This window comes from Centroberyx gerrardi, chromosome 5, assembly GCF_048128805.1.
Source record: "Centroberyx gerrardi isolate f3 chromosome 5, fCenGer3.hap1.cur.20231027, whole genome shotgun sequence".
NCBI classification, from domain to species: Eukaryota; Metazoa; Chordata; class Actinopteri; order Beryciformes; family Berycidae; genus Centroberyx; species Centroberyx gerrardi.
In genome coordinates this window covers 21614135-21640476 of record NC_136001.1, presented here as the reverse complement: position 1 = coordinate 21640476, position 26342 = coordinate 21614135, and the positions used below count along the sequence as shown (strand labels likewise).

The following is a 26342-nucleotide window of genomic DNA, read 5'->3' as shown; positions in this document are numbered from 1 at the left end:
CACATTTTTATTTATTGCTTACTTTTTTCTCTTGTAAAACACTTTTGATGAGTGCTCTATAAATAACGGTTAGTATTATAACAGGTATAATTTTTTCTTGCATTTGTTTTTTATTGACACCAATCAATCTACAGTCTGTGCAGTTCTGATAAATGTATTATCAAGTCAGACACACAGCACTCACTCATCAGATGGCAGCTCAGAGCTTTGTTCCTCCTCAGTTGCTGCTGTGAATAACTGATCAGTGGCGATGACCGTCTCTTCTTTAGACCCAGTTACAGATCCCAGTGGCGCTTCGATCATCTTTGAGTTCAAGATCTGTCAACAATAAATATCCAATTGGCTATTCTGTGTCTCACTGACAATGGAAATAACCCTGTGTGTGTGTGTGTGTGTGTGTGTGTTCGCCCACCTTGAGTTCAGCCCTCAGCAGGATCTCACTCTCAGGTGAGGCTCCATCCAGGTGGAGCCACTGATCCAGGACCAGCTGTGGTTGTGACAGCAGCTCTCTGACAGGAACCACCAGAGATCCCATTGGCTGATCCCAGCCACTGGACAGCTGGGGACATGAGGACAGATTTACAGAGAGCGAGGATGTCAGTCAGAGCTTGAGATGTTCCTGATAAAGGCAGCAGCTTGCAGGTCCTGCTCATTAGTACTGTGAGACGCACGGTCCACTAACCTTCACTATGAGCATCTCCTCTCTGGGGTCACGAACCAAGAAGTAGAAGGCCTCATCCCACTGAGGTGATCTGGAGCGATCACACACCTTCAGACAGAAAAAGAGGAGTGGTAAGCGATAGTAAGCTCTTAAACCAGGCATGCAATAATGTTTAAGGCAAGTGTGAGTTAATTTCCCGTATGCGAGGTTATGTTCCAACAGTATAATGTTAGCTGGGATAGCCAGAGAGTGTGTGTAATATGTGTGATGTCTTGATGAAGTGTCACACCTTGGTTCTGTAGGTTGTGTCACCAAAGACAAGCTCAGCACCAGCCTTGGGCTCCTTCCCACTCTTCTTTAACTGCACACACAGAGATACAGAAACACACAGCATTTTAGTAGGGATTCTAGATTATCTGAAGAGTTTGAATTCATTGTCTGTGAATGTGAGGTGGAACAGGGCAAAATAAATACAACTTCCATTCTTTTAACAAATTACCAATAAACATTATTGCCTCCCATCACTGCATCATAGAATCTAATAACAGCTACCAACAGCTATTTTTCACTACAGCAATCTTTTGTGATTTTGATTCCCCAACTTCTTAAAAAGATGAAAGCTTAAAAAACACGTATTCAATATATTCCAGTAGAGGGCCTGTTTATCAACATGTGCTGAAATTACTAAGTTTGACGAACTCTTGTACATCGATAACTCTAGGACAGAGCACCTACTATAGTGTGCCAATCAGACAAGACAAAACATTAAATAAAATAGGAACAGTAGTGCTACAAACATCTCTTATTGTCTGATCTAACAGAGTAGGTTTTTTTCCACTGTATGAGGTAGGAAGTGACTCACAGGCAGTGAGTGTGCTCTCTCCACATAGACAAAGAGCAGACCAGCAGAGGGAACAGCCTTGTTCTGGTAAGACTGGAGAGACTGCAGCTGCAGTACCTGCGGCGGTGAATCACATGAAAATCATGTTAGAATGATTCAGCATTAACGTGGACAGTGAGTCAAGAACGGATGGGATCATATTTGGAATAGTATAGATGTAGGATGAGAAGATTCACCATCAATGAGAAAGATTAATAGATATGCGTAAGAATAAGAGAAGAGAAACAAACAAAAGATGAAGAAAGTCGTACTAACTTGATCCAGTTCGTCATTTTTGGACACTGTAGGAACCCACTCCAGTATCAGATGGACTCGACCAGACTTCACATCATTCAGAGTGTACCACTGAAACAGAAGTGTGTCCTCATTGAATCATAGCCCATTACTACAATAGCGCAATACATATCATATAATATAAGAGCAGCATGCAAAGCTCACCTGGTCTGTGTACTGGGACTGGATGATATCTGCCAAACTGACTTTAAGTCTGCTCACAAGAAAGAAGGTTGTACACATTTTAGACCATAACCCAAGTTAAACACATTCATCTACTGTATACTAAGCTGAGGCAATAAATAATGAACCATGAACAAGGCAATAAAAAATACAAAGAAAATGAGCCATTCCTAGGGTTGGTAACTTGACTATGTGAATAAATTTTAGTGTCCGTCATAAAAATGTTGTTTCTGTTATCCAGTTCAGCTGCATTGTTGTTTATCATCTTGATTTTTTTCTTTGTTCTGAGGCGAGATGCTTTCATAAGCCCCTTGTTTGTTTTTATCTCACCAGCACAAGCAATTTTTTTCTCAGTTATCTCTACATTTTATCATTTTTATATGTACAAATAAACTCTAAAATATGAAACTTGATTGATGATGATAAGCAGATAACGTTCACCAACCCACAGTCATAATGACACACTCCGTAAACACACATGCACACAGACACACACTCACACATACAAATTAATGGAGACACACTGCTGCTGTCAGGGAGCCTCGTTGGGCGAGGGTGTGCTGAGAGGATGGGGGATGGAAACATTCATGCACGACTGGTGTTTTGACAGGAATGATTAGAGGATGAAATGATGCCAGGAAATTATCCACAACAGATAAGTGCAACACAAATTGATATTTCCCCCCTCCCTTATATTATTTGCTCAAAGATCTCCCACATTAAATTGCTTGCAGCACAGGAGACCGAAGCTGATTCCAGGAGTCGTACACATCAGCCTCACCTGCCCAGGAAGTCGTCTTTGTCCATGTCTTTATCATACAGCTCTGCCTGCACCTCCAGTCCTGACTGCGGCCTCAGGACCACCTGGGGGGAAACAACAGCAACACCAACACTCAGATGAGGTAGCTAACATGAAATATTAACGTTTTCACCCCTCTTGTACAGCGTACTTAGAGCAATTGAAATTGCACATCCCTCCCTCCGTACCTCATACATCTCATTCCAGGTCGGGTTGAGATTCTCCTTGATCACGTGACTCTTGAATGCGACCCCCCCGACATTGATCTTGACATAGGGGTCACTCTTGCCCTTCACCATGCCCCCCATTAGGTTATCCTTGGCGACCAGACTCTGGGCCTCCAGCAGGTGGATTCTCAGCACCCCCTGTAGGACAGACACTACTCAATACACATACAGCACACCAAATTCAAAGGCACAATATGGTATCATGCAGCCTAGAACAGATAAGGCTCTACAACAACAATAAACATTAAAATGATTACTTTTTAATAGATGTCACGGTGTCATGCCTGTTTCTTCTATGAGCTGCACCTCTATCAGAGATCTTACCTCACTGGCAAAGCTGGGCTCTGGGGAAGTATGTGGAGGTTGTACTATGGGAGGGGTGTGGGATTCTTCCACCTCCTCTTGAACCACATCAGCTGCCGTCTCCTGTACGTCAACATCCTCGAACACAGAGACCGGAGCAACAGTAGTCTCCACAGTAGGAGTGTCTACTGAACTTGACCTGAAAACACAAAGAGTAGCACTAAAGGAAACTTAAAAAGAAAAGGAAGGTGAGGATAGAGTTTTTGGATGAACTGTCTCACCTCTGCACCGTGTCTGTCTCGGGTCTTCGCTGAGCAGCGGGGGGCTCTGAAGCGGAGGAGGACTTAGCCTTAACAATGGCACCAGGACATTTGCTGGGGATCAGCATCTGCAGTTGAACAATATAGTCAATATTATCATTATTGTTTCACTTCATTGACCAGCACTGCAATTGCCCTGATTGTGAATATAAATATCAGTGCAACCAGGACAAATTAAAGGACTAGAGGGAATGAGAGGGGACGGAGAGAAACGGACAAAAATAAATACAGATATAGATACAAAGAAAGAGATTGAGACAAAGGAAGAGACTGAGACAGATGTGGAGAAGAATGTTCTCCCACCTTGAGTTCAGCCCTCAGCAGGATCTGACTTTCAGGTGAGGCTCCATCCAGATGGAGCCACTGGTCCAGGACCAGCTGTGGTTCAGAAAGCAGATCTCTGACAGGGACGACCAGGGAACCAATGGCCAAGGTCCAGCTGTGGGACAACTGGAGGAAGACAAAGCAGTATGGATGCACGGCAGCATTATTTCTATCTGTACAACAACATATTCGTTCTTTCGACTTTGATTATGTACTGAAGTCAGCTTACCTTAAGTACAAGAATATCTTCTCTGGGTTCACGAACCAGGAAGTAGAATGCCTCGTTCCACTGAGGTGATGTGGTGCGATCACACACCTTCAGAGATGTCAGAGACAGTCAAAATTACTGACGGATATCCGTGTCACTCTTGCAGTATTACAATTAGTGCTACAGAATGTACATTACAACACATCTCTATCCTAAACTGAATGAGGTTCGGGGTCTTACTGTAGTTTTGTGTGAGGTTTCTCCAAGAATAAGTTCAGCTCCCACTTTCGGCTCCTTGCCACTCTTCTTCAGCTGTAGACAGAGAGGATAGGCAACAATTAAAGCATATGTATTGCCTCCTCCTGAGTTTCAAAATAACAAAGTGTATTATTGCTTATCCTGACATTCTCCTTCACCAGCTGTAAGTTACATTCAAAAAAGACTCACAGGTAGGCCGTCTGCTTGCTCGACATATATAAACAGTAGGCCTGCTGAGGGAACCGCCTTGTTCTGGTAGGACTGTCTGGAATTGAACTGGACAACCTGAAGACACAGGAACCAGTCAGTGAATCTGGATCAAGCTTACCAGCAAATGTCCACAAATCGGGGACTTATTTGGGGATACTGACCTGGTCCAGTCTGTCTGACTCTGAGGCTGTTGGAACCCATTCCAGCACCAGATGAACCCGGCCAGACTTCACATCACTTAGAGTGTACCACTGAAAAGTAAATGCCACACAGAGAACCAGTTGAGCACAGATACTACTGGGTATGGACCAAACAAGGGAAACACCAACATACAGACTTCCCTCAGTGATGGTGGTTCTGTAATGGTGTTAAAGCTTAACTCTGGGCATTTCTGACCTGGACCCTTTTTTCTCATAACTTTCCAACATACTGATGATCGATTCTGACCAAAATCTCATCATTGCTTCACTATAGAACTACTCAAGTCTTGCTGGCCTGGGTGTGCGGCTCTCCAATACAATCCTACAGGGCCAATGGACGCTCCAAAAAACAACCCCGAAAGCACCCAAAGCATGTCCTTTTCAACACATTGACATTCATTCTGCAGTGAGATATGTACATATTTAATTTTCAGTTTATCCATGACCTGACATATTTCACTGTTTATCTTACTACTTTGCACAGCTGCGCATGCTGACAGACAGCCACAGACAGCCGACAAAAGAGTAAACAAAGAGGTGCTGAAACAGTGGCTAAGGTAGCATCAAAACTGTATGAGAAAGGCATGACTTTGAATTATTTTCATTTGCATCTTGTTACCAACATACAGTATCTCAGTCTATCTAATACAGAGTGAGCAATCAGTGTGTTGAAAAAGAGAAAATATGCTTTGGGCGCTTCTGGGGTTGATTTAGTGTCCATTGGCCTTGTATTGGAGAGCCATGGACCCTGGCGAGCAAGATGTAAGTAACTCTATACTGACAAGATTTTAATAAGAATCGATTGGTATGATGGAAAAAGATGGGAAAATAGGGTCTAGGTTGAAATTGGATGGATTCTTTTCTTGGATTCTATTCTTTAAGGTGCTTTCATCACTGTTATTATATATAATAGATAATTATTCAGAGTAATAATCTGGGACCTATTTTTAAAATGCAAGAGCCATAGCATATGGCTACCATCAGTTATGCCATTGGCTGAATGTTGATAGAGGCATTGTCATTCTGGGAGACACTCCTCCCATCAAGAGAAATGGATCATGTGTTAAAGATAATCAGTCAGAATGATATTAGTAATGATCTGACTTTGCCTAGCTCTCTTGGGGATACTTAGATTAATTCCATGCCAGAAAATGCACTCTGTATCAGTGCAGAACCACCAAAACCTTCACCATGGCAGGATTTCATGTTGGTATGTCCTTTATTTTGACCACACCCTCTATGAACTTAGACTTAAGGAGTTTTGTCTCATGCTGAAGGATCCCACCTGATCAGTGAACTGAGAATCAATGATGTCCTTCAAACTGATCTTCAGCCTGTAAATTGGGATATGTGAGATTAGAATGCATTTTAAGATAAATTTAACAAGCTTATCCTAGAATTGAATTGTAGGTACCTACCTGCCCATGAAATCATCCTTCATGTCCATGTCTTTATCAAACACCTCCATATGCAGGTCCTGACCGGGCAGCTGGGTTAGAACCACCTGAGGGACGAACAACTCTGTAAATTTCAAAGGGCACTCCCACTCACTCACAATTATAAATATATACAAATTTTAATCAATTCCATTATTTAGCAATAGCCACTATAATGTTATGAAACCTGGGTTATTTCATACAAAGAAGCAGCATTTTTGGAGACACCGTCTGTTATTTACCTCATACATCTCATTCCAGGTGGGGTTAAGATTTGACTTGATAACCTGACTTGTGAATGTTTCGCCCCCAATGTTGATCTTGACATACGGGTCACTCTTGCCCTTCACCATGCCCCCCATCAGGTTATCTTTAGGGACCAGATTCTGGCCTGCCAAAAGGTGAATTCTAAGCAGTCCCTGAAAAAATGACAGACATGTAAAGTAAGCAATGTGCAATATTCTCCTTTCATAAAAAACATAGTTGCCTCCTATCTCTCATGTCCTCAAGTACCTCTGTGGCAAAGCTGGGATGCGGGGAGGACTGCTGGGGCAGCTGTTTGGACAGTCCAGCCTCCAGTTTAGATGACACATCAGATGGAATACGTTCCTCATCCAACCACAGGACCTAAGTTATGGAGAAGAGAAGGTGAGAGTAAAGAAATTGAAAAAAGGAGTGACAGAAAGAAGCAAAATAAAATATGACCAAACGCCCAGACTCAGTTAACTTCAGAGGAGACCCCGATATACATGAGAAAAAGTTTGATCAAAATGCTATATTTTGATTCAGGAATTAATAATCTCCCACAATGTGGCAGTTTTTTTTTTCATTATATTAGTCATGTATAGGTTATCTAGGAGCTGGTACATCATATGTAATTTTCCCACAGGGATCAATAAAGTGTCATCTTATTAATGAAGTGCAGGATTAGTAAATCCAGTCGTCCATTACCCTGAGTATTGTGTTGATGTAGATGCGACTGGCAGGTCCAGAGTTGTCCAGCTGGAACCACTGGTCCAGTGAAAGGCTAGGACTGGACAGCAGGCGGGAGAGAGGGATGGTCAGACTGCCCAATGTCTGCACACGGTCAACATCCTTCACCTGGTCAATTTAACATGAAGGAAAGTTAAAAAAGACAACAACTGAAAGCAATCACAACAAGTGCGACTGCCAGAAAAGGCAGTTTTGACAACATCAAACACAAAGTCCAGTGCAGATTATTGCTGACTCATTTTATGAGTTGCTACCTGAATGTCTATGTCCTGTTTGCGTGGATCCTGGATGAAGAAGGTAAAAGCTTCCCCCCACTCTGGATTGATGGTTGTGTAAGAAGTCTAAAGATAAGTGTAAATAGTATGGGTAAGAGTAAAAAAAACGAAGAACATAGAAAGAGATGGAGCAGGATTTATAGTATTTTAATCAGCGTTCCCAGTAGGTCATACCCTGCTCTCTCTAGTGATGTCCTGCACAGACAACTGCACCATGGGATTGGGCTCCTTATTCCCCTTCTTCATCTAAAAGATACACAGATACAGACAAATATGAATACACAGTAATAGAAGAGGCATGTAGCAAACACTGACAATCTGTAACCAAGAGCAGAGCAATAAATATACGCATCGACCATTCTGACCAGCACATGGTTAATTTGAATAATAATGCTTCAGGCTGGCATAGCAACAGCACAAAGAACTGGAAGGAAGCAACCAAGTTGTCTGGCTTTATCAGGAAGTACAAATCTGCACTGAAAAAAACCACAATGGGTGAGTTTCATTCCAAAGAGTCTGTCACTCTGCTCTGCCCTTAAAATCCCCTTTGTGCATCTAAAATTACATGACAGGCAAAATTTACATGGTAGAAAATGCCATGTGTTTAACGACATTGGATCAAGTTACACGCACCCATCCAACCTGGAGTGAACGGGGTTAGAGGCTAAGGCAACAACTCTCTGGAATGTCAGACAGATGGCAGTTGCATCTCCGCCTCAGCCGAACCACACACAGGAAGCTCTGAGCTGAGCACGAACGGGGGCAGAGAGGGGGAAGAAGTTTGACTTACAGGAAGCGCCTCAGCCTTGTCCAGATAGACAACCAGGATGGCTGAAGAAGGTGGATCAGCAGTCTTACTAGTCACACTCTCATTCCTCTGCAGGATCTGGGACAGAAATGGAGGAGTGTGATTGTGCTGCGCGCACCCGTTATACTGTGGCGTTACCTGTTGGTAATGTGTCAGTGAGAAGAAAGGATTCACACCTGCTCCAGTCGATCAGTGCTGGGCAGCAAGGTCAGCCACTCCAGTTTCAGATGGACTCGTCCCGAACGGGCGTCTTTCAAAGTGAACCACTGAGAAGACAGACATAGACATACAGTACATTTACAATCCAAATATTTAAAAAAATGTTTATTGTAAAAACATTTTTTTAAATGAGCTGACTCACATCATCAACAAGTATGGATTTCTTCACAATGCCCAAATCCAATTTGGTCCTACGTGGAGGAAGAGTGAAGGATAGACAAATGAGCAAATGCATTTACAGTATAAAAATCAAAGGAACACAGCGAGGAAAGCAGATTCCATAACTGTTATAGTACAATTCTATGGTTCAGAAAAGGTTAGTGCACCTTTTTACCTCTATGAGGCTATGAAAGGTGAAAGATGAAAGGTGACAGTGTGAGAGGCACATGGACACAGAGAGACATGAACTGTACGTATGTACCTGCCCAGGAAATCATCCTGGTCTGGGTCTTTGTCATATACCTCCACCTCCAACTCCTGACCAGGCACTTCATGGACTATAACCTGATGTAGCGGACACACACAAGGACATGAAGACTGACACAGGGATTTGAATGGAGGTTGGCTGTGGCCTGTTACGTCCACCATGAATGAAAATGAGTATTCCCGGACCTGTGACCGCCTAATCCGTCAAATATAGAACACAGTGAAATGAAATATGATATCTAATGCATCCATGACAAACACAGAGGTCTCCAACAACATCCTCACATGCGCATTACTGATGATACTAGCGCCGACCTCGCCTCTCCTTACCTCATACATCTCTCCCCACTTAGGAGAGAGTGTGTTGTCTATGTGGTGGGAGGTGAAGGTCTGCGGGCCAACCCTCAACAGGGCGTAGGGGTCGGACACGCCCGCCATCACACCCTTTATGTAGTTGTCCTCGGCTGCGAGATCCTCTGCTTCCACCAGGTGGATGCGTACCACACCCTGAGAGAGAGAGAGAGAGGAGTGAAGGTGTAATATACTCTGGTGTTTACAGAGGCATGTAAGTAAATATAATAGTCTCTCTCTCTCTCTCTCTGTGAGTCCATATTCAGGCCTTTACCCTGGGCAAAGGAGAGCGTAGTTGCGCCACATGCAGGTCTGGAACCAGCGGGACAGTCAGGCGGTTGGGCAGCACCAAGCAGGAGGCGATGGCGTCCATAATCATGCTATCAGACATGACACTGAGACAAAGGGGAAAGAGGAATTACAGGGGAAATTTACTGCTGCACTGTCTGCATCATGTACCATATATTAACTGCAGGTGTATAATTAAATCCACAGTGTCCACGCATTGTGAGGATGTTGTTGTTACTAGTATGTAAGCTGAAGTGAGGTTATTTCCGCAGAACTCACTTCAGTCCAGGAATGTCCAACAAATTAGTCAGCCCAGTCCAGTTGATGTCCAGTTTCTGGGAAGCGATAAGACGGAGGAATGTGAGCAGAAAATCAATCAGGATTGATGGGGAGAAGCCAATAAAATGGATAGGACACAAAACTACACTGAGATACATGGCAGTCACTGGAATGGGGGTTGAGGGGAAGCTAGAAAAGGAGAAATGGAGCCAAATGGAGATGGACTCACCGGCCTCCGGATGAAAAACATGGTGACCGCGCCCACTATTGGCACATCTCCAATCAGAGGCTCCAGAATCACCCGCATCATCCCATGCAGCTTAAAACAAACAAACAATGAGGATGTCTGTGAAAACCATTGCTAAATGCTAACAGGATGATTCTCTATGCATCACTTATCTCTTCAGCTGTCTTTACATTCCTCTTTGTTTTAAGTATTTTACATGACATCTCATAGCTCTGTAATCTGGAATAATAATGCTTTAAATAGCTTGACAGTGAGACATACCTGTATTCCTTTGACTCCTGCCTTGCAGAAATATCTCTTTACCTCAACATCGATCTCTACATTTCCAACATAGCTGAAGAGGAAAAAGGGAAATGTCACCCACTGAAAGGCCTCCTAAAAGCTGTATTAGAGCAGTGACAGTGACACTCAAGTCCAGAGAGTAATGGGTAAATGTTCACCTAATATAGAGATCTAGCAGGACTTGTCCCTTGTCATTCTCTGTGTGGGCCTTGATCCCTACAACCTTCATGGCCTGGAGCAAACAGAAAGCACATTCAGTTGCATTCTATCTCACACTGTGCATGATAAACATCTTTTCTGTGGAGATTAATGATGGAGTTATGAGATTGATAGGCTTTCTATGGCATCACCTTGTCCCCCATGTCCACCTTAGTGAAGCTGAGGGTCTGGAGGTGGGTGCTGGAGGCTCGGATGGATGGAGCGATGGTTTCCACCAGCAGCTTCTCCAGGTACTGGCCGACAAAGGGCCACACCTGCTGCAACACCTGGGCAGGGCCAGCAAACACACAGTCACAATCTGCTTTTACCAAAGAGATTTTATGCACTGAACATTCCTACAGTATGAAACCAGAGACTATATTGCTTTAAGTAAACTTTGCCATTCCAGTTCTGCAAATATTAGCCAAACTATTTGTCACATGCCTTGACTTCCATAAGCAATGAGTGACAAATGACACAGACAGCTGCAGCCAGTTGAGTCTCCTCAGCTGTTACAGTCTGCTTCCCTACATGTGCCACGATGGAACCTACGCCCTACATGTCACTGCTTCACTGTTTACAAAATATCACTGTTCCTATAGAAACTTGTTTGATCTTTGTCCCTATAGGGAGAGTGTTTGTCTAAAAGCAGAAGCAGTGGCTGTGTACTTGTGTGCTCTACTGCAGAAAACCCCCCACAGTTGGTTACAGTCTGGCATAAGTAGAGAGTGAGTCATCAGCCGCCTGCTCCTGGGGAGGATGAGGTCTGAACAACAGGGCACTCTGCTGATCACCCCTCCAGTAACCAGACTCAAGTCTCTGCTTTGTCCGGCTCTCTGGCGCTCAGATCTCGTGTTCCTGTTAGCGTGAACATCATTATTTCTGTCTTGGCAGAGGATTTCTATACTTGGAAGCCTCATGTCTGGCTTCTCTGGGCTGGAAGAGTGAAGTGGGGGGGGAGGGGGGGGAATTGTTGCAGTTTGATTTGATTTGGGGAGTTGGGCAGTCCCTCCCCCTTCCTGTGAGCTAGCCTGCAATGAAATGGAAATGTTGAGAGGGTGGCCTGGCGCTGGGCCGGCTCTCTGCAGTACAGACAGAGTGGCTACACTGGTGGGGGAGTGGCCTTTTTCTGGAACATGGCAGCAACAGCAGCAGTGCCACCACCTATCAGCTAACAGCAGCTATTAACCTAGCATACACAACCAAGCGTCAATCAGCGCAACAGCTGGGCCGCAGAATGGACAGACGCGTCTTGTGCTTGTGTTGTGCGATGGGAGAACGATGAATAGTGTCTTTCTGTAAAGGTCAGACATTGTGAAAGGATGAAGGGAAATAGGAAAGCATGGGGAAATTACCTTATTCAGCCATTCAACTTTCTCCACGTCTGGAAAGTTTACCTGCAAAAAAAATGAGGAGGCATAAATTGTACATAGAACCTGTTCAGAAGTGAATGAATTCACAATCTCTGCATACTGCTAAATATAAATGTAGTCGATTTCAGTATCTTATTAATATTTGTGTGGTAATTATTATGTTATATATTGTTACTATTTGCCACAGAAACATTGAGCATCAGTGGTATAGGATATGGTTGCTTGTACAACTCTCTTTCATATGGAGATTTTTTTTTTTTTTACCTTTTGCCATACTTCAACACAAGATGATATGGTTGAAATGGATGTTGTTGTTTACATCTCTTCTCAATGAGAACAGATGTACACCCGGGGCTAATCATGTGCACACCCCATGTTATCTTAGAACCACCTAGTGTAAATGTAGCAAAGGGGCTGGGAATTGATCCACTCATAGATGGTGCAGGTCTGAAAATGTAATCAATAACAAAAACACTGCCTTTAGCATTTCTGCCCTTTTGGCATAGGGGTTTCAGTGTCCCTAGTGAGCAAACAAAGGGACTAAAGGAGCTAAGTGCAGTGATGGTCAATTAAAACATCACTCTGAAAGATACTGTACTTCTGTGCTTTAAGTTTACATGAAGGCCACATCTTTACAGGACTTCCTTCATATTCTATAGGATCGGCCTTGAGGGTAAACATTGTGTGAAGTGTGTGATGGGTGCTGGAGAAAACCTTTAACATGCACAGCAGATCCCCTTAAAAATGTGGCCACAGGAACCTCATTTGGGTGTGGCTAGATCTTCAGAGTCAAAACAAGACCATGTGGGTTTTTCTGCATATCAATTGTGGGTACATACACTCTCAGCATGCATGACTTGCAAATGGAGAATAAGCTTGCAACGTTTTCAGTCCACCATTACTAAACATTAGATAGAAATCTATTTTGCTAACAAAATGATTTACCCACAACTGTCTTTCAAACGAAGTACATGGAAACGTTTTATAAATAGCCTATATATATTTTTCCAAAATACAAAATAAAATAAAAAACAGTTTAGGAAATAGCTTCCAAACAGATTTCAAATAATTAGCTGTCACATAGCGTGGAGAAACATTGCTGAAACAGGTTGAATGAATATATGCCATCATTTTATTCTGTGGCAGTGCATCCATTGTCTTAAATGTGGATTTAGGATTAGAATTTGAAATTTGAAAAGTATTCAAAATGACCCGAGTTAAGTTTTTAAAGTAAGTTTCATATTGGAATAGACCTATAGAAAATCCCACACAGGACTTCTTCCACTTCTTGGCTGAAGTGATGTAGGGGAAAAAATACTACAAAATAAACAAAACAGTTTCTCCTCAAGGTACTAGCTATAACACTGTGGCACGTGTCCCTTTTCTCATATAGTCTCTCTACCTGCCTACATATGAGGAAATTACTGTCTTGAAACTTTTATCTAAAACCTTTACGAAAAAGAAAAATAGTAGCCCAAATTTTAGAACTATACAAATATTATAGAAAAACTATAACTTACACTATAATATCCTATGGGTAAATTGGCCTATTAGTTGATTATAATGATATTATATGAGATAGAAAGTGTCATAAAGTACGATAGGTCACTAGAAAATGTACTATTGAATACCACAGACACGGTCAGTCTCTGTAGGATTATTGCTAGGTAAAAGGTGAGCATGGGTCACCAGAGATATATGTAGGGGCTATTGTGTGTGTTGGGGGGTGGGGTGCGTTTGGGGTTGGGGGTTGATGGTTCAGGACCCATTCACACCGTTGGGAGGTTCATTTCTTACCCATGCGGGGAGATCTCGCTTGCTTTTGGATACTTTCATGGATGTGTACTCCTGCTCGTTGCCGAACAGATGGATGGCTGACCGCAGGCGCGCCTCCTTTGCTTCTCGGGCATGTTTCCATCCCGTGTAGACCATCAGGCCGAACACCAACAGACTGGTGCTGACCCGGTAGTAACCGGCCAGGTAGACGGGCAGCAAAGCACCCAGGCACTTCCCAAACGTCCATAGCACCGCGACTGCGCTGACCCCCTTGGCTTTAGGAGCTTCTGTCTCCGTCTCTCCGTTAATCGGTGTTTTCTTCTCGTCTGAGGTTGTGCTCGGACTCTCTGCGCCTTTGGATCCACTCGGCCCCGACTCATCGCTTTGCATCGTGGTAACGGCGGATAAAACTATTCAGTTTAAAGTGCAAACGGTCGGAACCCGCAATACCTCCTGAAAAATACAATGTTTTTTTAAATAGTTTTTACAAACTGTCTCGCTGTAGCGTAGGCCTACTTTGCGTGCGTTCTCGCTAATTCACTAGTTTCTTCCGCGTTCCATCTTCTCTGATTACATTATAAAACCCATTTGCAATAGATGGATTTGCGCAGTTTTAGTCTACAGCGCAGGCCTCTGAATGTGATCCGAAGTAGCCGACAGTAAATTGTGGTATTCACCCAGTCCCGTTAGCCGAATCAAAACACGCCCATCGGAAAAAAAAAAAAAGCATCATTTGACTCCTTCAGTGCTGCGGCAAGACAGTCATCGTTTTTTGTTGTATTTGATGTATTACTGCACCAAATCAGATTAAAAGAACAGATTACCTTTGAACAAAAAAAAAAAACGGTAATTAGTCAGCTTTCATTTTTATTACAAAATAACTTTACCTGGCTGATGAAGGGTAGAACAGCTGGATTTGAAGGCGAAAATATTTTGATACAAACCCTATAGCCACTGCTTCGTGTCAAAACAGTGAGCCACTATACCTCTGGTGGAGCCGGACAATGCTTTCTGCTGCTCTAGTTTATTTTAAACATGCAGACTGAGCATTCTCCTCAATCCCAAAACCCTGCACGTGTGTGCAAGCCCTGGCCAATATTATTCCCAATGCTTGTGTTAAGCCTACACAACCAAGTGTTCCATTTGTTTAAATAGCCACACGGATATTACTGAAGAAGCAAAGAGCATAGTCTTATTATGTTGACACAATGTGCCTCCACCCGAACAACGCAAGCAATAGGATGTTAAGCTCTCACATGTGCAGTTGGTTCACAACCTCTAGAAACTGAGTCCTTTCTTTTCCAGTTTGACTTAATTACCATACCTGTGTGAACAAAATAACGAATAAAAAAAATAATTATTTACAGTACAGAGAACAGTTCTAATCAAGGTGACAACACATGATTATTTGTTGAGTGGTTGTTATTCTCTTGAAGTGTGCAAAATACCAAAAGTTAATTTACACAAGAGCAATCCACAAAAATATAAACAGAAACTACTGCCAAAGTGTTAATTTCCCCACAATGACAGCACAACACTCTGGTGACTTATGGAAATGCTTCAAACACTGTGGATGACTTCACATATTTTCAGTTTGTTGACATTTTTGGTGCCTATGTTTGAAAAGGTCCTTTTGGCACACAGGCCTTGGCCAAGTTCATAGGTCAGTCCATGGGAAAACTTTATTTGTAATGTTGCCACAGAACAGAGTGAAAAGGTCTGGACACAGAAGTCTTTTACTTGCCCTCTTACGGGTGAGTATCAGGGTTTACCTCACTGCTGCCACTGTAGTCAGAGGCCACTGGCTTCTGTAATGACTTGAGTCTCATACACATAAAACAGACAATGCTCAAAATCCCCCTAACTTGAGGGTCCTACAGTCCTGACAAGGACTCAGTCAGTGAGGCAGAGTGGTGATCCTCATGCTCTGACTAACAATGGGGTACGACACCATCGGGGCGGTGGCATGGCTCATGGTGATGCCAGGCAGAGCTTGTGCCATGGATACTGCTACTGGTGCCACAGATACAGCCACTGGTGCCATAGAAACAGGGGGTGCCAGCCCTTGGGCAATGGTCTGTGCAAGGGCAGCTGAGAGGGGGGTGATCTCAGGATTGAGGTGGGGTGGAGGGGCAGTGGGCGGGGCAGCATTACTCGGGGGCACTGTAGGGGCACCGGTGGGGGCTACCAGGTCCTGCTGGGTGACAGGCCGAGGCTGCAGTCCAGCGCTGCTCAGGGTGGTGTGGGTCTGGGCAATGCTGTGGTTGTAGGAGCTCACTGCGCCCACAGGGGGCACCAGACTCTGCTCAGTGGGGGCTGGAGTGGAAGACAGTGTCATCACCTTGGCCTGGCTCCGGAACTGGGCATTCTGCTCCAGCAGAACCTCATTAGTGGCAATGAGATTTGAAACCTGACAAACAGATAAAAAAAATAATTAGCAAAGAAAAAAATTATTTCTAAATTTTTTTCTAATCACTCACTTAAAATCTTTCATTCTAACCTGCTTCTTCAACTCCTCCACTCTCTTCCTCAGCAGGGAGTTTTCTTCTTCCAGGAACCTGTACTCCAGAGGACGAGGTGGCAAGGTAGCCTGGACTCCCAGCTCATAGTGCCCACCTCCACTCCCGTCTGCCAGTCGCAGCCCCTCCAACCTCCGCCTCTTCAACTGTAGAGCGGTGTGATCCACAGAAGCCTCCAGGGAGCCCGTTTCAAACAGCCCACTCTCAAACAGGGGGTCGTACACTGAGCAAGAGCCCCTGTCATAACGACGTTGTCCTAAAGAACTTATGGACAAACAACCACTCATCCCTCCTCCCCCTACTCCTCCAACTCCTGAGATACCTGGGTCTCGGCAGCCGCCCAAGCTGGGGCAGCCCATCCCCATCATATTACTCCCACCTCCACCCCCCACAAGTCCCGCCATTCCTCCACAGGTACCGCCTCCGCCCACACCGACCACCCCACCAGCATTCACCATTCCACTGGCCCCCGGCCCCATAACAGCACCCACTCCTACCCTGGAAGGTTCATATTCATAGTCCTTTTTAACATGCCGGAATTTACATTTATTGCCCCTCTGGCACTCCCCCTTCAGGAAGTCTCTGCAGATGGGGATCTCTCCACGACTATGAGGGAGGTCCATAGGAGACAGGCCCAGTCGTGCTGCAACTTTCCCTCTGAGTCTGAGGGGCAGCTCTCCTGTCTTCTTGTAATAGTCCTCATCCTCTTTGGAGCCATGGACAAAGCGGCAGTTGGAGCGCATACACTCCTTATTCTGATGGTCATGGCAGAAGATGAATTCGTTCTTCTGCACTCCCAAGTCCGGCACCTCGTTAAAGTCTGGGTGTCTGAAACGACAACGCTTTCCTCTCTTGCACACGTTGCGTATGAAGTCCCTGCAGACGCCGTCCAAAGCCAGTCCAGACCCCAGACCCCCACCGCCACCATTCCCACAGCTGTTGCCATTCCCAAGAGCCCCTCCGCCCCCCATGCCGCCAGAGACGCTGCCCCCAACACCTCCCCCTGAACCCACTCTGCCTTCTCCTGAGCCCCCACCTAAACTAGACCCAGACCCTCCTTCCTCACCCAGACTGCCGCCACTCCCACCGCCACCTGACAGGTAGGAACTGTCCCGGTCAGGCATGGCGCTGGGCCCAGCACAAGGAGAAAACAGCACTCATGTGTGAGGGGGGTTGACGTAGCCTGGCAAACATTTACATGGGTCATGAAAATGACTGACTCCGCTTGGGGCACTGCAATCTTCTACTCACAGATCTGTAAGACAAATAAATAAACGCAAGTTGACACAAGTGATAAATGCGGTACAACGGATATAATATATATCAGGTGGGGATATACGGTTCAACCGGACGAGGCTATGGTCGTGATGTTTGCACGTGATAATAACTGGATGATAGGAAGCACGAGTGCTGCTGTTTACATTGGAGGATGTGCAGCGTCTGCTTTGGTAACGTTAGAGCAGCAATGGCTTGCCTTTGGATCACAACAATTCAACGATGCAATGGATGTATAAGATGATTATACTTAAAGGTGCACTATTTCCCACCGAATTCTTGAATAAGTAAGCCTAATCTGGCGCTACAAGCACGCAGTGATTTCGAGGTTTGTGCTACAGGCTAGCCTAATGCTAGCTGGCTAGTACACATTAGCAAGCGAACATTATCCGGCTAACGTTAGCTTAACATTGAGGTGATCTGGCTAACTGCTAATGTTGGCTTACCAACCATAGACCAGGAGCAGTATCCAGAGAAAACAGTAGACTGCTTCCCATTCAGAAAGAACTAGCTCCGATACACTGAATATTATACAAATACAGCTGCTGAGGTTCTTTGGCAAGTCCTCAAGGCCCAGTGGTGTTTACCACAGATCTTGATGCATTTTTCACTACCAGCGAAGAAGACGAGACCCTTCTTCTCCGTTTCCTCGGAGTGTTTTTCTGCCCTCTACTGGTAAAGTAGTTGGAAGATGTTTTCAGCTTGTTTTTTTTACACGGGAACTGCACAAGTAACAATCTTCTTAAAATTCCAGTGTAACACATGATTTAATGCATCCCGTGGCAGCCGCTAACAGAAGAATACAGTTTCAACATGGCAGCCCTACCGCTAATTTACAGTTAGTGAGAATAGGGAAGAAGCCACATTTGACACACCTCTACAACCGCGTTTTGTAAGTAGGACTACTCTGTTTAGCTGGTTTAATCAGTTTAATGTCTCAGACTGAGACAACCAAAGGATTAAAAAACTGTTGAATCACCAAAGCGTAGGCTGTGTGGTGCCTCATTTTAATACACCTGTTTCTCAAATAGCTATAGGCCCACTGAGTTCTGCTACTGCTGACGTGTTGACTAGATAGCACTATGTACATATGATGATGAGCAGTCAAAGCACAAGGTAGCTGCACTTCCAGATCAGATGTTTTGTCTTAAGTCCCATGCCTGTCCTCTCACGCTCAGGATGGCAATGCAAGGTGTTTCCCCCTGGATGCTGGCCAGCTTGTGGGTTGCTGTGGTCCTGCTCTGCTTATCTGGAGCTCAGACTGACTCCTCGGAGATGAGCAGAAATTACTATGACACACTCAATGTTCAACGGACAGCAACTGACAGACAGATAAAAAAAGCTTTCCACAAACTGGCCATCAAGTACCACCCTGATAAGAACAAGAGCGCGGATGCAGAGAAGACTTTCAGAGAAATTGCTGAAGGTAAGTAATGGCATGACCTGCAATATACTTAACATTTTTCCCTCTATGTTAAGTTGTAATCCACATCAGTAATATGAATTCTACCACTTAATCACTCTCACAAAATAGATGATTTCCACATGCATTTGATAGACAAACTGCATATTCTATTTATTAAGTAATTTATTAAGTAATAACTCTAATTTTCTCCACCCTCAGCCTACGGGGTGCTCTCTAACAAGGAGAAGAGGAGGCAGTACGACCAGTTGGGCCACGAGGCTTTCCTACAAAATGAGAGTGATTTTGGCCCAGAGCCTGAACACGAGACCAGCTTCTTTGACTTTGGCAACTTTGAAGACCTGTTCCTGAAACTTCACTTGGATGACGATCCCTTTCTGGAGGAGCCGCACTACCACTGGAGTTTCCCCCTGGACTTGGAGGATGAGGACGACCCCTACGAGCAGTACAGTTTTCCAGGGACTGACTTTTTTGACCCACTGGATGTCTTTTATTCTGAAAATGGGGTTGAGGAGGAGCAAGAGCGGTTCTACTAGGATAAAAAGCAAGCAGATGGCACCAGTGATGACGTGGGTGTGTGTGTGTGTGTGTGTGTTTGTGTGTGTGAGAGAGTGAGTGTGTGTGTGGGGTGGGGTGGGGGGTTATTCCTGTATCACTCTGTTATGTGTTAATGTCTTCTATTGATAATAAAGTCTCCACATACGTTGTTTACTCAGTGTCACTAATGTCTTGTTTTCAATATGCCTCATACTAATTCAGAAATTCAGTTGAAGTGACCCTTGGAAACGACCTACAACTGTGTATATTCTGCCTCTTTTATGGGCTAGCTTATAAATGCAATGGTTGGTTACAGGTTTGTGTACAGAGTTTACAGGGTTGTCAGAGGTTGCCAGCTGGGAACTGATTGGACCGTTATACCACTTTTCCTGTATGGGTGTGTCGAAGGTCCTGAGTTACTGACTAACACAGAATTTGCTCATCTTCTTTTCCCCTGCGCCAGCACTTTAGATTTGGCACTTTTTCATTCCCTTTCTCGCAGGACCAGTGTGCACTTTGACCTAGAGGATATCCTGTGCCTTCTCAGCAGTTGGAGCTTGTGAGCGCACTGAAGCCATTAGGAGACACAGATCTTTACAGCTTTTACACACTTTTATCCAGATAATAGGAGATTTAACCATTCCACAAACAGGAAACATACGGCATACATTAGGTTACAAGCTCGGCCATGATGGTAAGTGTGATTTAGTGCTTGAAAAGGTTGTAAAACTTTGCAACTTCTGAGTATCATGTGATAGCCTGTGTGCCAAACAGACACACATTCATACATATTCATATACGTTTTTCAGTGCCTTTTAAAAAATCAGTTTAGTTTGCCTAGTATTAATGCAAATTTACTGTCTGGATTGAGAATTACAGCTATCTCATTGCTTGTTGGTTCTGTTAGAAGTTTAACACATTTGACACATTTTTTATTATAGGAGGAAGAAGTGGCACCAACTACTCTGAGCGTCAGTTCTCATAGCATCAAGGTTACGGAGGCAGTGAAAGATGGGGACACACTGACCTTCTTAGTTGTATCTCAGAAGGTGAGAACGTGATTCATTTATTGGTGGCTATTTGCTGCAGGCATCGCTAACATTACTCCTAAGTTAACAGTACACCAGTGAGATCAGATTGGTCAATTGATTTGTTTGAATTATAATATTGCAAAAACGGACTATATTGATGTCATATCCGTCTGTGTTGTCTCTGTTCTCTGTGCCAGCTATCTGGGACAGGAGAGTACCATGTGGACCGGACCTATGATGACTTTGATTGGCTCCAGCAGCACCTCTTCTCTCAGGAGGACGTGCCTGGGATACAGGGGGTCATAGTCAGTACTCTTAATGCCTTAAGTGACTCTGAAACCTAAGCACACTCCTACGGCTAAAGAAAATTAGTTTTGGGGTATCATGGAGGCTCAGCCAGTGAAGGGACAAACTATGTTTGCATAATGTAGATTCGACTTCTGTTGACAACCTTTGTTGTATGGCATCCTCTCTCTTTATCTATTCGTCATTGTGTACTGATTGAAGTCTTTTCCAGGTGGAGGGGAGGGGTGGGTGATATGCATGATTGGATTGAGTGAAACTACGCAGACTTTAAAAACTCCACCTATTAACACCAAAGTGCTGTGGTAGCACAGTGTTGTGACTAAGAGATCCGCTGAACAAAGTTTTTAACTCATGCACTGACACAGAAACGACAGTTAGAAAATCACCCAGCTGCTTCCTGGTATGCAAATATACATAGAGCTGACACGTTTGTTTGACTTCTACTGTACTGCCTGGTGTACGAGCGCACACTGTATACAGGGCTCTGCACCGCCTAAAGAGAGGATACCGTAATTCCCCTAAGCACTGCACACTGCAAAAAGCAAAAACACAAAGCCTGGATCTTATAGAGGTTCCCATCTCGAGCACATAATCCAAGAAAAGACATGAAGTACTAATTAAAGATAAAAGAAAGTAAAAAATGTTGCTTTACCTTTTACTCTTTTTTTCATTTTACTCTTTTTCAAGTTCCCTCCTCTTCCAGCAAAGGCTCAGGTGAATGCATCTGCTAAAGTTATCAAGCAGCTTGGTACGTACTTCTGAAAAAAAAAAAAAAAAACATTTCTTCGACACTGCAAATATACTGAAGTGCTCTTTAAAAGCAACTGTTTGTACGATCAACCAAACGTCAGACTGTCTGGTGCACAACAATCTGTCTTGTGATGTGATGTGGTTAAAATGTTGATGGTCTCTGTTTTCTTCTGTAGGATTCCTGGCCATGGGACAGGAGTGGCAGCCCTACTGCATGGCACTGGAAACTTATCTCTGCCAGGTTGCTGCACACAGCACACTCAGTAAAAACAAAGCTCTGGAGATCTTCCTTACTAGCGCAGAAGTAAGTCCACACAAAGAAAATAGAGCTTTACACTTTTTTTCGTAATCCTTTGTTTTAAGTTCTGCCCCAGTGACAAGAAAGGATAGGTTACCATGGATACAATGTGATACCTTTTTATGAGAGTAAAGGGCAATAAACTGTTAAACATTTACTGACATTGTATCAGAAAAGAGAAGGGAGAGATTCATGTGCCACATCTATTGTGACTTTTTTGTCTGTGTATCAATAAATGGAAGGACAACACACTAAACTTTATTATAATAAACAAGGGAAATTTCACAAAACAGTTGCTGTAAAGGGACCTAGTGCTGGAGTCAGTGAACAGAGCAGGAAATACATGTAAAGAGCACATATTGCACAACTAAACCAACACAGTCTGTAAGCCTGCTGGGTTTGCCTCTGAATAACCACAAGGGGGTGAAAGAAGACCGCACAGTATTGATGCTTGTGTGAAAGAACAATCAAAAGTCAGTAATTTGGACTGTATGCAACAGTTGATGCTGTTTCCACAAAGATTTTTGTTTTGGAAAGATATTATAAATGGTCCTGCTGTCATAATCTAGTCTTTAACAAGGACATGTTGGCTTGGTGTCATCAGTTTTACACAGTTTTGATGATATGTAAACCATATAAAAGTTAACTTTATTTTCAATGTAGTTACTTTAAATTTGGTTTTGCAGTTTGATGAGCTCTTAGGAACCAGACCATTTGTATAGTTATATTGATTCAAATAAAACGTAACAAATTGCAATTGAAAAAATAAATATGCAATACAGTTCATTCTATCATGTATAAGGCTGCAGAACTGAAGCAGGTCTACCATACTGAAGCTTTAGGACACTGTAGCTGACACACACACACACACACACACACACTGAGTTATCGTGCTGCTTCATTATGTAAGTCAGAGCTTGTGTGTGCAGCTGTGGGCAGCTTTGGTAGTGATGCGGGCCAAAAAACCCTGTAGTTGCTTCAAGAAGAAGGTGTGTGTGAGCACATATTAACTCTGAAACCAACGTATCAAAGCAGTTTATATCTTCTGTACTAAGTCCATAATAAATAGAACAGTAGCTTTCTAATGTAGAGACAATACATAAATTTGGCACCAAAACATTCTCATTGAGTTTCACCACATTGTTATTCCAGTGTGTCTGTCACATTGACTTCCATTCATGACAGAGACGATTTGATATACTGTACGTGCTGTGCCTTTATTATTGAAAAGTATGTATAGAAAAATAAGAAGTTGTTAAGACTTGTGTGTGTTTTTGTGTGCAGCCTCCTGGCCGTCAGAAAGTAAGGAAAAATATCTTCAACCGTCTAAGTCAAGCTGTGGAAGGGATGAGGAAAGAGGGCCACAAGGTGCAGTACACCTCTGGGACTCTCACACACACAATATTTACCCCCCACACCTTGGTAGCACTATGATAGGCTTTAAATCCATAATGACTGTGTCTGCAGGATGTGGATGAGTTCTTTCAAACCGAGCGTGATCATAACCTTACTCTAACTGGGAGTACCAAGACGGCAGCTGAGGTGAGTCTGTCACCTGAGTGTTTGTTTGTCTCTCTATCTGTCTGTCTATTTGTCCCTCTCTCTCTGTCCTTTCTTCACACACCCAGACACACACACACACTGTCCTTTTTGATTTCTGAACTCCTCACTTTTCTTTTTTCTTCCAGAGATTCCTGGATGTGGTTCAGACTGAGCAAAGTAAGAAAACGTTACTTTTATCAATACTTTTCATTTGTAGAGGCTGGAATGAGAGGAAGTTTTAATCCGCTGGTGTAATTTGTGATTTAAGTGTGTTTAGATTCAATAGTCGATATTTATAGGAGTACATGTATTAATCAGACCTATGTTAAATAGTATTTCTAAGTAATTATTTTTGTTTTAACCTGCTGGGAGTACCAGGTCTGCAGGGTTTACTATATCAAGCAGTTCAGATCATGTCAGATAAGTTATTGATCACAGAGAATTACACTAAATTGACTTACAATTACTTTTGTTTTATTTTCTAAACTCTCTGGCACTCATTGTATTGTCCCATGTAATAAATCCCACCTGTCTGGTATTCTGACCAAGTTAAAATAAATGCTATGAATGATTTGCAAGTGCTGTTTGACCCAGGTCTGGTGTTACAGTGTGTCTCATGTTCCATTTGTCTGCAGAAATAGCAATGGCCTGTGGACACTTCTCTACTGCTCTGCATCTCTGTGTGGAATCAGGGGACGAACCTGAGAAACAGGCCTTCAACAAGTGAGACAAATTAGTATTGGTCCTATGTAAATCAGATGTACTAAAAATCCATTGTATATGAACAGTACATACGGTACAGTAGAAGACAAAGACAAACTGACAACACTTTCTTCTTACAGGATTTGTGTGAAAATGTCAGAGGTCTTTGATTCAATGGGGGTAAGATTTACGCCATAGAAATTCACCATAGAAATATAATGATATCCCGCTGTACCATTGCTTTAGCAAATCATCTGTGTGTCTGTGTGTGGGCAGAAAAACACTGCGAGTGTTGCTGAGAACAACGTGAGCACTCTGGGGCTGGGCTTGGACCTGGAGTCACGCTACCAGGAGGCGGAGAAGGTCTGACAACTGACACCATAACTCACAGACACTGCTGAGAAACCATACTCTGATGTTTCCTACAGACTTGTTTCCACTCAGTTTGTGCTTCCCAGCTCTAATCTCATTTTATATGCTCTCTCTTCATATACTTATAATCTTAGCCTTCTCTTGATTTGTGACAGGCCATATTGAAAGATCTGACCACTATCCTAGTATTTCTGTAGTTTTGATGACATTTTGTTGAGTATCGTCACAGATGTGTCTTTGTATTCAATGCAGGAAATGCTGTTCAGGAGAACCTGTAAACTAGTGGAGTTGGAGACAGCCAGCAGGAATGCAGAGAGGGCCAAACCTTTGAAGAAGGCTGCTGTGAGTGTCCATACCCTCATACAACAAACCACAAGCCAGGACAGACGCATGTGTTTTCTTGTGACCAGCAGGTGTCAGCAACGTTCTGCTGAGCCGAATCAGTAACATCGCAGTGGCTAGAGAAAGCTGATGTTAGGACATGAGATGCCAGTATAATCAGTACATTTATTTTGATGAACACCAAGTATATAATGATGATGACATGCTCTCCATATTCATCAGATGGAGGAGCTGAAGAAGGCAGCAGAGAAGGAGTTTGATCACATATCTGGAATGGCTAAACAGGAGGTAAAACAACACTGGATTTCCCATTTCCTCATCGCCTACCTGCCTAACCACCTCAACTGTAATGCCTAATATCCTGTTTGTGCACATGCAAGCATGTATTAATGTGTGTGTTTGTGTGTGTCTCTCAGATTGCACGGCTCCAGGGTGTGCGTGTGGAGATGTTGCAGCAGGCTCTGGTTCAGTGGTGTGAAAAGCAGCTTCTTACGGCCAGGGAGAGTGCTGACCGCTACAACCAGCACCTACAAGCCTTCAGAGGGATGGCCTAGTGGCCCCGCTAGCACGCTCCCAATAAAGCATCTACAGCATATCTAAACATAGCATGTATCACCCAAACATGTTCCTAACCCTGCCAGTTCAGTATGTTCTATTTCTGTGTAAATGTAAGAAATTAAACAGAACTAAGCAAAACTTTCCTGAGGCTCAAACGGTATGCTGATATTTTGTCAGCCCAGTAAAGTACATAGACACACACACACACACACACACACACACACACACACACACACACACACACATACACACACACACACACACACACACACACACAATTTCCCCTCAGCCTCTCACAATAATAAAGCCCCTGTGGAAATATAGATATTAGATATAGATATTGAGATCTTAGCAGTGGACTCCTTGTCTGGTAAGACCATGGTGTGTGTGTGTGTGTGTGTGTGTGTGTGTATCTGCACTTCTGCATTTGTGATGAGAGTGTATTGTGCTGCTCTCTAGCCACCACATCAGCTGGGGTCACACAAAATAAAGTGTGATGAATTGATTGCCAAACTACTTGCTTGCCTGTGTGTGTGTTTCTCACTCCTGGATCATTAATCAGTGGCTTTGACTGCTCCTGCAAGGACATGGCAACAAGGACACTCTCTCTCTCTGCTGACTATAGTGTCTGGGTTTTGAAACAATTCTGGTTTTATGATTATCCTTTGTCAGTGATCTTTCATTCAATCCCTGTATTTTCCATATTGTATTCTTAACTGTTATCTGAAACCCACAGTGGGGTCCAGCCTGAAACTGTGGCACACTAAAATTCCTGCACATTTGGTGTTGTGGGTCTTTATGAGCAGAATTGGAGCGCTAAGCACAATGTCACCTTCCCCTTCTCCCTGTACTGGACTGTAGGTCCATAT

General features: G+C 43.6%; 4 protein-coding genes across 6 annotated transcripts in view; 2 read left to right on the top strand and 2 right to left on the bottom strand.

Moving 5' to 3' along the window:
• The window catches only part of LOC139927316 (extended synaptotagmin-1), a 39310-nt gene extending 25021 nt beyond the window's left edge, over positions 1-14289 (bottom strand). For both annotated transcript variants that reach the window (XR_013504865.1, XM_071919381.2), the window contains exons 1-36: positions 13840-14289; positions 12025-12066; positions 10822-10956; positions 10630-10703; positions 10451-10523; positions 10172-10261; positions 9943-9998; positions 9650-9770; positions 9355-9531; positions 9020-9102; positions 8741-8789; positions 8556-8645; positions 8362-8457; positions 7746-7817; positions 7551-7637; positions 7255-7404; positions 6817-6930; positions 6546-6722; positions 6286-6371; positions 6153-6201; positions 4829-4918; positions 4647-4742; positions 4440-4511; positions 4221-4307; positions 3971-4117; positions 3629-3735; positions 3369-3546; positions 3006-3182; positions 2800-2882; positions 2001-2049; positions 1818-1907; positions 1524-1619; positions 951-1022; positions 683-769; positions 413-559; positions 185-318 (exon numbers count right to left, since the gene is read on the bottom strand). Coding sequence is in view for 1 of the 2 variants with exons in the window: in XM_071919381.2 (XP_071775482.2) it covers positions 185-318; positions 413-559; positions 683-769; positions 951-1022; positions 1524-1619; positions 1818-1907; positions 2001-2049; positions 2800-2882; positions 3006-3182; positions 3369-3546; positions 3629-3735; positions 3971-4117; positions 4221-4307; positions 4440-4511; positions 4647-4742; positions 4829-4918; positions 6153-6201; positions 6286-6371; positions 6546-6722; positions 6817-6930; positions 7255-7404; positions 7551-7637; positions 7746-7817; positions 8362-8457; positions 8556-8645; positions 8741-8789; positions 9020-9102; positions 9355-9531; positions 9650-9770; positions 9943-9998; positions 10172-10261; positions 10451-10523; positions 10630-10703; positions 10822-10956; positions 12025-12066; positions 13840-14208 (3902 nt within the window). In the remaining variant the exon portion in view is untranslated. The remainder of the gene's footprint in view (positions 1-184; positions 319-412; positions 560-682; positions 770-950; positions 1023-1523; positions 1620-1817; positions 1908-2000; positions 2050-2799; positions 2883-3005; positions 3183-3368; positions 3547-3628; positions 3736-3970; positions 4118-4220; positions 4308-4439; positions 4512-4646; positions 4743-4828; positions 4919-6152; positions 6202-6285; positions 6372-6545; positions 6723-6816; positions 6931-7254; positions 7405-7550; positions 7638-7745; positions 7818-8361; positions 8458-8555; positions 8646-8740; positions 8790-9019; positions 9103-9354; positions 9532-9649; positions 9771-9942; positions 9999-10171; positions 10262-10450; positions 10524-10629; positions 10704-10821; positions 10957-12024; positions 12067-13839) is intronic.
• Positions 14290-14668: 379 nt separating this feature from the next.
• zc3h10 (zinc finger CCCH-type containing 10) lies at positions 14669-18204 on the bottom strand. 2 transcript variants are annotated; one of them, XM_071919457.2, is made up of 3 exons: positions 18059-18204; positions 16319-17592; positions 14669-16228 (listed from the first exon to the last, which is right to left on the bottom strand). In XM_071919457.2, exons 2-3 carry the CDS (start codon positions 17459-17461, stop codon positions 15716-15718), a joined length of 1656 nt encoding a protein of 551 aa, XP_071775558.1. In that variant the 5' UTR covers positions 17462-17592; positions 18059-18204; the 3' UTR covers positions 14669-15715. The 2 variants fall into 2 exon arrangements, with proteins under 2 accessions (XP_071775558.1, XP_071775559.1); XM_071919458.2 differs by having other exon boundaries at positions 18063-18204.
• Positions 18205-18431: 227 nt separating this feature from the next.
• LOC139927362 (dnaJ homolog subfamily B member 9) lies at positions 18432-19646 on the top strand. The gene is made up of 3 exons (XM_071919482.2): positions 18432-18504; positions 18791-19038; positions 19237-19646. Exons 2-3 carry the CDS (start codon positions 18792-18794, stop codon positions 19569-19571), a joined length of 582 nt encoding a protein of 193 aa, XP_071775583.1. The 5' UTR covers positions 18432-18504; position 18791; the 3' UTR covers positions 19572-19646.
• A 420-nt stretch (positions 19647-20066) lies between these two features.
• Positions 20067-25974, top strand: LOC139927355 (sorting nexin-6). The gene is made up of 14 exons (XM_071919468.2): positions 20067-20266; positions 20514-20621; positions 20801-20908; positions 21597-21657; positions 21836-21963; positions 23242-23325; positions 23425-23499; positions 23646-23676; positions 24135-24222; positions 24342-24381; positions 24478-24564; positions 24826-24915; positions 25138-25203; positions 25332-25974. The coding sequence occupies exons 1-14, from the start codon at positions 20261-20263 to the stop codon at positions 25467-25469; spliced, it is 1110 nt and encodes a 369-aa protein (XP_071775569.1). The 5' UTR covers positions 20067-20260; the 3' UTR covers positions 25470-25974.
• Positions 25975-26342: the final 368 nt, after the last annotated feature.